Source organism: Pelobates fuscus, chromosome 8 (genome assembly GCF_036172605.1).
Source record: "Pelobates fuscus isolate aPelFus1 chromosome 8, aPelFus1.pri, whole genome shotgun sequence".
Taxonomy (NCBI): domain Eukaryota; kingdom Metazoa; phylum Chordata; class Amphibia; order Anura; family Pelobatidae; genus Pelobates; species Pelobates fuscus.
The window spans coordinates 90,201,864-90,215,568 of NC_086324.1; the positions used below are offsets into that span (position 1 = coordinate 90,201,864).

A 13,705-nucleotide genomic window follows, 5' to 3' on the forward strand; every position below is an offset into this window, starting at 1 on the left:
TAACTATAAATGCACACACATTATTTGGATATCAAGAAATATTTTGCAAGTAACAAATGGATACTTTAAGTGGCTTTAGCATGTGCACTCTACCATGGGATTGCATTAAAAACTTCACCATTTTTGTAATCATGTAAACGAAACATTTTGTAAGGAATTTTCATATAAAGCAAAATCACCTTTGAATTGTTTCAAATTATTTCCAAGTTGCAACCCCTCAGTAAGCATCCAAACTGGTCAAAATTAGCTCTGGAATTTGTGTCTGAACAATACAAGGTTAATTAAAAAAAAACATATTACAGAAGAAGATGCCCCTGGATCTTGATAAATAATTTTTAGGAAAGGGGATCCTCCTTTTTGGCAATGTGTGATTTATCACCAAAAAATATTCAACACATAAACGCAAATTTCAGGTATGTTGTTTATATTCTTTAACCCTTTAACTTCCAGAGTGGGGAGAAATGCAGGTTAAAAGATACAGTTCAAAATATCCTTAAGTCATTAACGAGGGGGAAAAAAAAAGTATGTTGTTTAACTTTAATACTAGAAAGAGCTATATTCATATTAAATAATATGCTTACACAGATATTAATATTAAATAACACACTTAAAACAGCGCCAGGGACAAAATAATTTTATTCTATCAACTGAAAGCCACTGGGAGGAAAAAAATTAAAACAAAAAAAAATGTACAAGTATGTACAATAATCATAAATGAAAACAATTGTCAGGTCAGCTATGACTAAACCTGAGCATCAAAGATGTTTGTGAATTACATGACCCATGATTTCCTGAAAGGATGACCGAGTATTGTGGGGAATGTGTTTCACAAAACACCTGGCGTGCTAAATTCAGCCATCACTGATATAGATCAACCATATTGTGCAAATGTTAGTTTACCAAAACACTTTCATAGTAAATAAAATAGCATTTATATAGGGTAGGTAGATAATCATAAATTTTGTTCTAAAAACAAAAACATAAGGTAAGAAAGGATAAAACATAAATGCAATAAAAGGTGCAATCAACAATTTATTATCTTATTTTTTTCTCTTTCCACAAACAAACCTTTTGACAATTTAAGGATACAATTGGGCAACTGTGAAGTCAAATTCCACTTCAAAATAGATTACTTTCTATGTTTTTTTAAACAAAATATAGATCCTTTTAATTCTGGTTTCTTTGTAGCTTCTCTGTCTGAAAAATGGACTTCCTGCTAGAAACCATCAGTGGTCACCTTCAAACTCTCGGGTCCTTTAAAATCTCTCTGACAGTGCTATTGAAAATCAACCAAGCTTGGCCTGTTAAAACGGCCCCCAAAAAACAAAAACAAAACCAAAAGCTTGCTGTCACCAAAAATATAATTATATATCTTTTTAAGAGCGAAATTCAGTTTTGCATTGTTTTACTTTAGAGAAGAATTCATTATTAACGTTAAAAAATAAAAATGATTTGGACTACAAAATAAATCAGTTCGTAACTTTTTTATTTTTGCACAATTGAAGTCTGGATCTAGTCTATGATATCTTTTGTAGATGGGTCAAAATAACTTGACCTCCGCCACGCAATCTTGGGAGACCTTGCGGATTTTATGGGAGGAAGAGAGAGGAAATACAAGTTGTGATCCCACAATCTGCAGAATTTTATGTCACAATGATTAGCTATAAGGTTAAACAAACCTTATGCAAGGGTGATGGGTTGATAATACTTGTCCCTTAAACTACCCTATAAAAAACCAAAAACCCTACATTCTCTTTCATATGCAACCCATTCTTTCGTACCATCTCAGTCCATAGTCAAGAACTTTCTGTTCAGTGATTACTTTGTACATGTTGCTCCATGAACTTCCACTTAGCTTCCAATCCAATTTTGGAATTGCCAATCGTTTTTTTTTTTACTTAATGTGTTTCTTCCTATGTTCCCTTAAAACACATTAAATAGAGTATCACTGCTCCGACCAATTCAATGTATGAACCTAAAAATTATGCAAGCTTATCTAGTTTAAATTAAAGCATAACTGAAATGATTGAATGCCGAGAAGCACTTAAACTCAATACATGAGGATGCTTATAGCCAGATAACTCTTGAAGGTGAAAGTGTCGTATGAAGCAGTTTGTTTAGTTTTTTTGTTTTCTTCATTTTTTTTTTAGGCAATTCACAAAAATATACAAACATACAACCAACATCCACTTAAAATAGTGGAGCTAGCAAATGGTACAATAGCAAACAAAAAGTAAACTAAACAGCTAGTGCATTTTTATCAACGCAGCATGCAGCACAAGGCTATGCTAGCTAGTGAATGCTGTTGTATGTCACAGACAGACTTAACGAAAAAGAAAAGAAACAAAAACAAAACAAATAGTACACAGAGATATCTTTCTATAGATGTGTGAATGATTTGCCCATTAGTTTCCACTGAGGTGTTTCTACCTTTGTAACTCATGTCAGTCTGGTCTATGCACTGCAAACAATGGGTCGCAGCTGGGCCCGCCCAGCTTACAAAGGAAGACCCTTGCTTAAGATCTACTGCTCTCACAGTATTCTGGGAGAGGCACCTTCTTATCAAAAGTCCATGTGAATTCAACAGCTTACAAAGAAGGAGCGGTTAGATCTTTAATATACAAACTGTTAAAACGGCCTAGTAGGCTACCCATTCCATCAGAATAGAAAGAGCCAGAGCCAGAGCCAGGTATGTGTGCGCTTGAAAAAACACGGTTCCCAGTATTCCTGCTTAGTATTTATTGATTCCAAAGATCCGTACGCCATGCAGCTGTGGAAGTTTGGGAATAAGGACACTAAGAAGAGAAGCTGTGTTGATGAAGAAGTGTGTAGGATCATACTTTGTGTAGAAGCTGGTTAGAAAGTACCTGTAAGGAGAAGAGACAACAATAATGAAAGAGATGATAAGAGAGATCAACATATAACGAAATGTCATTGATTATAAACGGCATTCATTTCTGGTAAACAATATTACTCAACACAAACATTTGTAGTGGGAACACTGAAAAGGATGTACAGTAGTGATGTCCCAAACGGTTCGCTGGCGAATAGTTCCCGGCGAACATAGCGTGTTCGCGTTCGCCACGGACGGCGAACATATGCGATGTTCGGTCCGCCCACTTTTTTTTTTTGTGGTCTTTCAGCCAAATTTACTAATACTAAGTAAAAATTACTTAGTATTGGTAACTTGTGCCCCTACTCGCAATACCGTGAGATGGGGCATGTCTATTAAACAGTGAGCAGCCTGTGGAGGTGGGGGCCCTAAAGTAAAAAAAAGGGGGAGGACTTATTGTCCTCCCCCCTGGCCCCCACCCCTGAGCGGTGGGTGGGGGCCCTAAATACCAATAGGGGGGGGACCTATTGTCCTCCCCCCCGGCCCCCACCCCTGAGCGGTGGGTGGGGGCCCTAAATACCAATAGGGGGAGGGGGAGCTATTGTCCTCCCCCCCCAGCCCCCACCCCTGAGCGGCGGGTGGGGGCCCTAAAAAAAATGTCCTCCCCCCCAGGTGACTAGGGGTCGCCTAGTCACCCCCTCCCTCCCCCCCCAAAAATGGTCCCCCTACCTACCCCCCTCACCCTAAAAATAATGAGGGGGGAGTCAATAAAGCTAAAAACCTGTAAATAAATAAAAATAAACTTACCATTAGATGTCTTCTTTTTTCTAAAATCTTCTTTCAACAGCCCCCAAAAAGGCCAAATAAAAAGCCAATATAACCGTCGCACTTTAAAAAAAATAAAATAAAAAAAACGAGCGCAAAAAAAATTAATCCTTCTTCACCCTTCGAGGGCACGCCGCGTACTGAGCTCCGCAGGGCGGGTCAAGGCTTATAAAGCCTTGCCACACCCTGCAATTAGGCTTAGAACACTCTGATTGGTTGGTTTAAGCCAATCAGAGTGCTCTGTGTCATTTTACACAGCATGGGAAAATTCCAAAGAACTTTCCCACGCTGTGTAAAATGACACAGAGCACTCTGATTGGGTGGATTTCAAGCCACCCAATCAGAGTGCTCTGTGTCATTTTACACAGCGTGGGAAAGTTATGTGGAATTTTCCCACGCTGTGTAATTTGACTCATAACCCTTTAAGCGTTCTTATGGGGGATGCGGTCCACAACATCTAGAGTGCTGAAGGTTGCTAATAACCGGGCTAGACTTACTATTTTATAGCAGGTGAAATGTAGGTAAGCTGTGAATATACATTTTTTATTTCTACCTTTTGCCACTACTTGGAAACAAGTGAGAGCCAGCAGTACAGTCTTGCAAAGACCTGCTTCCAGAACTTTAGTGAAAGCTAGTGAAGCTGTACTACACATATCGCTAATGTAACAAAGTGCTGCTGGCAGAGCATCCTGGGAAATAGGATTCACAAACATTTGGGATGCTTATGTAGACCATCACAGCTCAAGTCATCTCAGTCTTGAGTTACAATCTATTCAGTGCAGAGAGAGCTGTGTTCAGTATTCAAGGCTAATCTACATCATTATCTTTTATTTATGAAGTGTAAACAGATTCCACTGCCAGGTAGGAAATTACAGCCTCTTGAGAAGAAAAGACCAGGGCCATAAAAAATTCAGATATTATTATACTAAGTCCGGTTTAAAGTCAATGTTAACCCTCTCAAACGTTTAACAATTTAAGTGCTTTAAATGTGACTACACAAAAAACTATATCAAATAAAAAAAACTAGATCTTTCAAAATATCAATAATGTTACAATTATATATTTACTAAATGGTGAATTTTATTTTTATTTGTCCATAACATTTAAGCTAAAAAAAGAAATGTATTTTTTTTAATTATTCTATTGTAATCCAAAATGTGCAGTTCCCTAGTTGAGTAATTTGGCACACCCCAAGGTGTACACAGAGATAATAAAGCACGTTTACAGTACACAGTAATCACCCCTGGCCAATCATACAAAAGGAATCATAGCATAACACATGAGCATAGCTACGGTTAGTACCTCTTTAATAACCCACCCTTTTAATGGTGATCAAGTTACTATTCGAGATGAACTAGGTCCCGCTACTAGGTATATCTAAATAGTGGAGATGTGGTTATTCCAGAGAAAGAGGACAGCTCCAATCGTCCAATCTTAGATTGTAGCACTAATTCCTATGTTGTTTTGATTGGGTTTGGTTGTGGCTGAGCAGTGACCAGGAAACTGATGCTATGAACTAAAGTTAGTATATAGAGTTCCCAAAAGTGTTAATGGATAATTTTCAGCTATATTAGGCAGACTCCATTTCCAAGCTAGATTTCGTTTGATTGTATTCATTTATTTGAATAAATGAAGAGTAAGATTGCTTGAGTTTATTTTTTGATTGATTAGTTAATTCGTTTTTTTTTTATGTAAGTGGTAGTAATACCTGGATTGAAAATGCAGGTAATGTAGTGTAGGATGAGAAAGTTTAGAGGGTATGTATCAAATTAGAAAGGTATAGCTGGATTGAAAAGTTAACATTTTAAATATACCACGATTCATGGGTACAGTAGTTACTCTTATTAGCTTCAAATGGTAGACATTTTTTAATAAAAAATGTTGCATAAAAAAAAAAAAAAAAATGATGACAGCATTTTAATGGCTTTTTAAAAGATGCATGCCATGCATTTGGTCATAGAGATATTTCTGAATTCTGGTTGACACCAGACACTTTCTAATAAGAAATGAAGTATTAAGTCTAAAGCAAAGTTTTTTTTTTTTTTTTTTTTTTTTAATGTAATAACAATAAGGATGTGTTTTTTATTTTTTATTTTTTTGCCTGAAGAGGTGTTTTAATCAGAGTCTATACAGATGTTATAAGTAGGGTCCTCTTCAACCTATCGTTCCTGTAAGTTTTCTTGTAATTGTCCTATTTATCGTTAAAAGCACTATGGAATCTATTGGTGCTATATAAATGGCAATAATAATAATAATGTTTAACCCCTTAAGGACACGTGACATGTCATGATTCCCTTTTATTCCAGAAGTTTGGTCCTTAACGGGTTAAACAACAACTGGATAAAAACTTGCAAACACATAAAATTCAGGGATATAACTTAATTTATGGGGTAATAGTTTCTTGATCCAAGGAGATATCTGACTGCCATCCCGGGGTCAAGAAGGATTTTTTTCCTTTTTTTTTTTGCAAAAGCGGACTGCGTTTTTTGCCTTCTTTTGGATCAACAGCAAAAACAAATGTGAGAAAGGCTGAACTTGATGGAGGCATGTCTCTTTGCCGCCTATGTAACTATGTATGGAATATAATTAGGGAACACTTTTGTCAAGTAGACTGAAAAAGGTTGTAAATATTTTAGTAACACACATATATATATATATATATATATATATATATATATATATATATATATATATATATACACACACACATATATATATATATATACACACACACACACACACACATATATATCAATTTCTAGAGGTAGTCGGCGAGCCTCAGGTAAGAAGTCAAACAGTAAAATTTAGGTTTCTTAGTTAGGATAGTCAAAGGAGCTTACCACCAGCCCTACATTTGTTTAATTATATCCGTGGAACCATGACTGGAAATTCCAGCTTCACATTATCACATTACACTGCTTGGGGACTGTCAGATTCCTTTTGGTTCCATTGTGCTTTCACTTGTGACCTAGAAAAGTAGGGCAGCTGGAGAGAAGGTTGCTGCTGACAGTGTATAATTTTTTTTTTATTTCCAGCTAGTGCTTGAGTGTAACTTTCAATTGTCTTATTTAACAAGGTACTTGCTGAGTGACTTACAGGATGATGGGTGAAATTGTGAAAAACTTTCGTGAAGATGTGAACTGGACTCCATAGTCTAGCTGTTCCCAATGTGTTAGCAGCCGAGCTTTGCCCTGGTCTGGGGTTTCAAATGGTGTGCCCTTAACTGCATGCAGAAACACATACATTCCCTGCAAAGGAAGAGAGAAAATAGATAATTTACATGAAATATGTGAACACTAACATAGAGCACTGCACACTCTAAAATAAGAAGAATTATACATTATTGCTTATCAAACACCTTTTATTGGGAATGTCTAGTATTTAGAAGTACAGGAGTTATATATTAGTGGTGTGTAATATAGAAAATCAAATGAGGTTGGTAGGATTAGCTCAAAATTGCAATCAACATTTTAAACAGTTTACATTTTGTCTAAAAAATTATTTAGCAACAAACAAAAATAAAGAAAAGAAGAAAAATGCAGGGTAAAACGGTTGACACTTCTAGACAGCGGCAAATCTGCCCAGTATCTAGAAGTGTCAGGGGTAGGTAAAAGTCCCTACTTTGTCTCAGTGTATTTTTTGATTGGGTTGGAAAGCCTTAGGGCGCACTGGCCCAGGGGGGACGTCGCAACAACCGAGTGACCGGCAGGAAGGAAGCGCACATCGCTCTCCCCTACCAGTCACTCAGTGTAGCGTGGCTGAGCGGAGCAGAGTGGACCGTGGTACAGGAGCTTCAGTTTCCTATACCCGACCAGACTGACAGGAAGTGCTCACTGAGAGAGCACTTCCTGTCAGTCCGGCTGGGTTTAGAAAACTGAAGCTCCTGTACTGTGGTCCGCTCTGCTCCACTACAAGAAAGGTAATGAGGCACACCAGGGAGGGGAGAGGACCACTTAAGGGGGGAGGGGAGAAATGACAGGGAGGGAGAGTAAAACTATAGGGTAGGGTTAAATGTACAGAATATTGGTAAGTTAGAATAAGGCCCAAAGGTTCACAGTTTATCAGTCTTGGCTCTCAGAAATCGATATTGGTCGATCCCTACCATATATCCATACAGTTTTTAAAGTGTTTTATTCCATTCTAAAATAGAATAAAAAAAGGATCAGTTGCAGGGTTAAAACTAGAGGGACATGCCCTGCAGACCACTACACTTTCGATTAAGTCCTTCTTCCCCAATGACTTCTGTCTAATTCAATGATTTTCATACATAATACAGAGTGCATGTAGAGCAATCACTACACTTTGCCAATCCAATGCTACTCAGAAAGAATCATTGAACCCAGTCCTTTTCTATGATTAGTATTAACAGCATTCATATCTTCATACTGTACATGATGACACTGAATATCAAGACCTTTACAAAGACAAGGTCTATGTACAAAATTACTACATTAAGAGGCAGGCTTTTGGAGTGTTTCTTTACGATATAGTGGTTTTGGTCTTTACATATATTGGTTTTGAGATAAATACTGCATAAATAGTGGATTAATAAATTATACTGCTGATTTTGCATTCCAGTGACATTGACCTTTCCCTGCTAGAGACAATTCTGCTGGTGCACAAACAGAATACATGTTTGACATGTTCAAGGTCAAACTATCTGTGAAACCTGTTCTATCCAATGACACAAGTTAAATGCAAGGTTGCAGACATGGCTCTTTAAATATACTGTTTGTTTGCTTGTGTGTGTCAAATAAAGTTTTGTTATGATATTCTTAAACAAATGTATCTAGTACTGTGAGCTACTATAAATAAACATTTACAGAGTGTAATAAAAACAACACACTGGGCTTTTCCCACGGAGGAGGAAATGGTAACAGATTTCCAGGTTTTCGTAGCAAACACAAACACCACCACCATAAAAGAAGCCCCCTTCCTTTCTCCAAAAAACACAAACCATAAGATTCTGTATTTTTTTTTGCATATGTTCATTTTGTTTTTTTATGTTTCTTTATTATGTGTAAGTTACAATATGTAATATTTGTGTTTTTGTTATTAAAATTTGAATAACCTAATTGTGTTTGTGGGTTCAAGTATCTGTTTTCACAAACCCGTAGAGACCTATTCATTATTATTTTTTTTGTTTTTTAAATCTGATTTTGGTGGGTACCCAGAGCGTCCATTTATAAATCGCCTTGGTGGTGGCAGGTTTCATTAATAGCGTTAAGTTTGGGCGGTGTTAAGTGGGACTTCTTTTAATTATTTTTAGTCTAGTGTAGACAAATAGTGATTGTTAAACCTTTTACCCCCGCAGTCCTGTCATGAGCCTTCTTGGAGTAATGTGCTCCGTGACAGTTTTGTTTAACCACTTCAGTTTACAAACATTGACGTGTAAGCAAATACATGACTATGTACGCTATATAATGTTATTCTTTTAGATAAAAAATATTTTTCTCCGAATATGAGTGATTAAAGGAACACTATAGTCACCTAAATTACTTTAGCTAAATAAAGCAGTTTTAGTGTATAGATCATTCCCCTGCAATTTCACTGCTCAATTCACTGTCATTTAGGAGTTAAATGACTTTGTTTTTACTTATGCAGCCCTAGCCACACCTCCCCTGGCTATGATTGACAGAGCCTGCATGAAAAAAAAACTGGTTTCACTTTCAAACAGATGTAAGTTACCTTAAATAATTGTATCTCAATCTCTAAATTGAACTTTAATCACATACAGGAGGTTCTTGCAGGGTCTAGCAAGCTATTAACATAGCAGGGGATAAGAAAATCTTAATTAAACAGAACTTGCAATAAAGAAAGCCTAAATAGGGCTCTCTTTACAGGAAGTGTTTATGGAAGGCTGTGCAAGTCACCTGCAGGGAGGTGTGACTAGGGTTCATATTTAACTCCTAAATGGCAGAGGATTGAGCAGCGAGGTTGCAGGGGCATGTTCTATACACCAAAACTGCTTCATTAAGCTAAAGTTGTTCAGGTGACTATAGTGTCCCTTTAAGCTATTAAACTTGATATAGTGCACCATCTATCTATACATTTCTAATGGCATATAATAAAATCAGATCAGATATAAAGGTTAATCTAATCTGAAAAAGCTATCATTCAAAATAAACATAATTTGGTTGCAAATATTAAAATTGTAAGAACTAGCAAGAACTAGTCCTTACATTTAAAAATCATGATTTAAATAGAGTCTCATTGACAAGCAATTTAAATCAAATCCATATATTATATTTGTGTGTAGTATTAGAAATAAAAACATTTCAACAAAATTTTTTTAATAAATAACACACACACACACACACACACACACACACACACACACACACACACTCTCTCTCTTTTTCTTTAACAATGACTAAAATAAATATTTTATGGATATGAAGAAACAGTATATTTCCCTGGGGCATATTTATATAAAATAGGTTTTATTTTTAGGACAATATGTAAATGTAAAAGACAAGTGTTAAGAGTTTATAGGGGAATAGCAGCAATGTGACATTTTATAGCATTAACATTGCATATATTAAAAAAAATGAAGAAGAAAAATCTCCATTCCTGTTTGCTGATCTGACTCTCTGAGTGACTTACCAGATTATGAATGACATTGGTCAGAGTCCATGCCACAGGGACACTAAAGAAAGGAATGCTCAATAGAACGATGTGAAGCATTCCAACTCCCAGGGCGTATGTCAGCCACATACCACGACTGTTCATAACCCGAGTGTTTGGATTGACTTCGCTGTGCGCAACGCCCACATTCATCTTGACCCTGAAGAAGAGAAAACAATACAATTACCACTAGAACAATTCATTAACAGGAGGACAAATATAACTTGCCACGGTGCACTGTGAATTTATTCGGCAGGGAATATTGCTGTGCTGTTTTTACACATACTCATAGCACAGCTCCTGCTGGTTCAAGACATTACATTAGAAGGCATCTCTTGACATTTAAGCTTTGAACAGCAGTTCAGGGTAGCAAGTCGGATGATACCACTTGTTATATGGGTGATGATTGGGTGCCACAGATCAGGTCAAAAAAACAACAACAGGGAATTAATTAGATACATTTTTAGGGCCAGGTTGTTATCACCATAACCACTACAATTACTAAGGCTGATGACTAAACTGCATGCCACTTGAAAATGGTAGAATTTGTGAGATGTGGCAGAGTCCCGAAATTAAAAATGGAGAGAAACTAGCAGGTCTTTAAAAAGTAATTAAATCTAAGACGCTTGTTAGATTAGATGTTTGTTGTTCTTAAAAGCTTTTAGGTAGAGTGATTCATTACAAATCAGAAAAAAAAAATGAAACTATATCTAACTATAAGTAATGGAATAAACACTGTTGGAATACTTTTAGCAGGGTATTTTTCCGTTTACCCAAATTGAAGCATTTAACCATGGCTAAAGTATTTACACTATAAGTCAGAAAACCTGGCATATTGATTTCAATAAGATAGCATGGCCCATATACCAACATTATTTACTGGGCTGTAGAGAAAAACCCAAAATAAAAACCAAGAAAATAGAAAATGACCAACCCCCTTTCAGGCAGGAAAATGTTCCTGTCATTTATTCTATGGGAAATATCTTAAATCTGTAATATTATCATCTCAACTGAAAATAACAAACACCATAACTACTACAGCACAGTGTGTCAGGTTTGCTCTGGTGCTTCCCTCCCCAATGGAAGAAGTCAAATCACTAACATTTCGACAACTTACCAGATACCAGTCACCTGTTCCATGCAAGCCAGATGTTCTCTGCACTGAGTTAAGTCCAGCACTTAGCTTGTTGACTAAGAGTGGTCTGTTGCAAGACAGGATTAACTTTGTAGAGCGAACAGAAGCGGCTAGCAGTAGCTCTTTTGGCTCTTAAATGAGCAAGTGACCGGAGGCCGGTTGACCCCATGTAAGCTGTCAAACCATTTGCAAATTGGTGATTACAGTGCATGGAGTGTTCCTTTTAATATCATTTTCTATCGCTAGAATCAGTCCAGACAAAACAAATAGTAAACTGTGTGGACTCTGTGCTGAAGTGAAATAAAAGTGTATAAGCATGTACTACTCGTTACTTAAGTAACTGACTTCAACTGACTATATAAACAAATTTACTTAATTTAGCGAGTAAGCCCCCCCATCCATACTTTCCTCTGCATTCAAGCACCAATTAAAAGTTTTGGTGATTGCGTCATTTCCTGTACCACTGTAAATTTTCTTCACGGGGATACAAGAGATAGAGAGATACAATAATACACATATTAACTGGAACAAGAGTTAAAAGGACACTCCAGGCACCCAGACCACTTCTGCCCATTGGAGTGGTCTGAGTGCCAACTCCCACTACCCTTAACCCTGCAAGTGTAATTATTGCAGTTTTCATAAACTGCAATAATTACATTGCAGGGTTAACTCCTCCTCTAGTGGCTGTCTAGCACAGGTTTTCTGTGCTATAGAGTCGTTGGACGTCCTCACGCTGTGTGAGGACCTCTAGCGTCGCTAAAATCCCCACAGGAAAGCATTGAAAGCATTTTGCCGCGCATGCACATTAGGTCTCCTCTCTGGCAAGCATGATCAGTCTTCCCCCGCCGGATGACGTGGTGACGGAGAGGAGCGTGGGCGGACCCAGAAGCAGCGCCAAAGGACATCGGCGCTGCCTTAGGTAAGTCACTGAATGGGTTTTGACCCCTTCAGCAACCGGGGATGGGAGGTGGGAGGGGACCTGCAGTGCCAGGAAAACTATTTGTCTTCCTGGCATTGGAGAGTCCCTTTAACAAATATATAGTTAGCTTCTTTAGGAAAAGAGAGGAAAACATTTTTTCCTTTAAGATACATGCCATTTTTATACAATATGGAATCTGATTTAATGTGAAGCCTACAGGGTAATGGTGCCTGCAGTGAAATGCATTAGTTTATCATTCACAGAGGAGATACTAACTGGTAACGACACTCTCTGACAGTACATGGCGTCAAGAGACTTAGCTGATAGCTAGAAGTGAGCAGTTATCCTGTCAGTGCATTTGTTCAGCTAACCAGTAATGATGGGGACGAGCAACTAATGTCATGACTCTTAAAAGCTACATGGCAGGTTTTTTTTACCATTCCAGATGTATCATTTTGTGGAGTGTTTGATTTACTGGGAAGCAATTTCTCAGCATAAGCTTCTGAATGAGATGAGCTCTCACATGATGAGGACCAGAATGTGCCAGCAGGCTCAAGGTGGAACACACAAAAAAACGATCAATGACATGCGTCTTTTCATATTGGCAGTAAAGACCAAGAGATGGAGACATGGAGACAACCTTTCCTACCATAGGACCTGAGCTAGATTGGCTTTTTTTTTTTGTAAATCTCTTTTTATTTTTGAGGCATATGAGTGAACAATATGAACATGTATATGCATGGTACACGGGATATTTACAATTTTCACAGTGTGTCAACGGGAATTTTTCATACATCATACATTTGCTATTCAGCCTCTTTTTATGGGAGTAGGGTACAGGTTTGGTACGCCGTATGTGGTAAGTTAGTTAAAGCATAGAAGTCTGCAGTTATGAAACACATGTCACATTACGGCCTTAAAAATTAAACAATATTTAAACAAGTTAGACTGTCTGCTTGAGTAAGAACCCCATAGTTAGGCACTATCGTGAGGAGTGAAGCTGCGTGTTACGAGTTCGGAGCTTCAGGTGTCGGTGTGTGTGCGCACGTTCCTGGTGTGGGGTGGAACCTTGTGACTGAAGGTGTATGGTAGTAGCTCGCTACCGGTTTCATTATGTGCCAGGTGGGGAGTTCAAGTGATGTGTGCGGTCTCTCGTGTGGGGGGTCCCAAATGCTTCTATATGTGGTGCCCAGGTTGTTAGCGCTATTCTTGTGGTATCTAGGGCATTTGTGGGTTGTGGGTACTCCTAACCACGGGAGTAGCGGGGGGTGGAGGGGGTTACCTATTAAGGTATGTGTACAGCTGCTTGGGGTGCTTACAAGTTAGTGCGAGCATGCATCAACATCAAATGGTAATACAGATGACA

At 37.7% G+C, this 13,705-nt stretch overlaps 1 protein-coding gene across 2 annotated transcripts in view; it reads right to left on the reverse strand.

Annotated features, from left to right (window-relative positions):
• Positions 1-618: 618 nt before the first annotated feature.
• The window catches only part of ORMDL1 (ORMDL sphingolipid biosynthesis regulator 1), a 35,896-nt gene continuing 22,809 nt past the window's right edge, over positions 619-13,705 (reverse strand). For both annotated transcript variants that reach the window (XM_063430165.1, XM_063430166.1), the window contains exons 2-4: positions 10,265-10,445; positions 6,755-6,906; positions 619-2,867 (exon numbers count right to left, since the gene is read on the reverse strand). In XM_063430165.1, the coding sequence (XP_063286235.1) occupies positions 2,732-2,867; positions 6,755-6,906; positions 10,265-10,438 (462 nt within the window). In that variant the 5' untranslated portion in view covers positions 10,439-10,445 and the 3' untranslated portion in view covers positions 619-2,731. The remainder of the gene's footprint in view (positions 2,868-6,754; positions 6,907-10,264; positions 10,446-13,705) is intronic.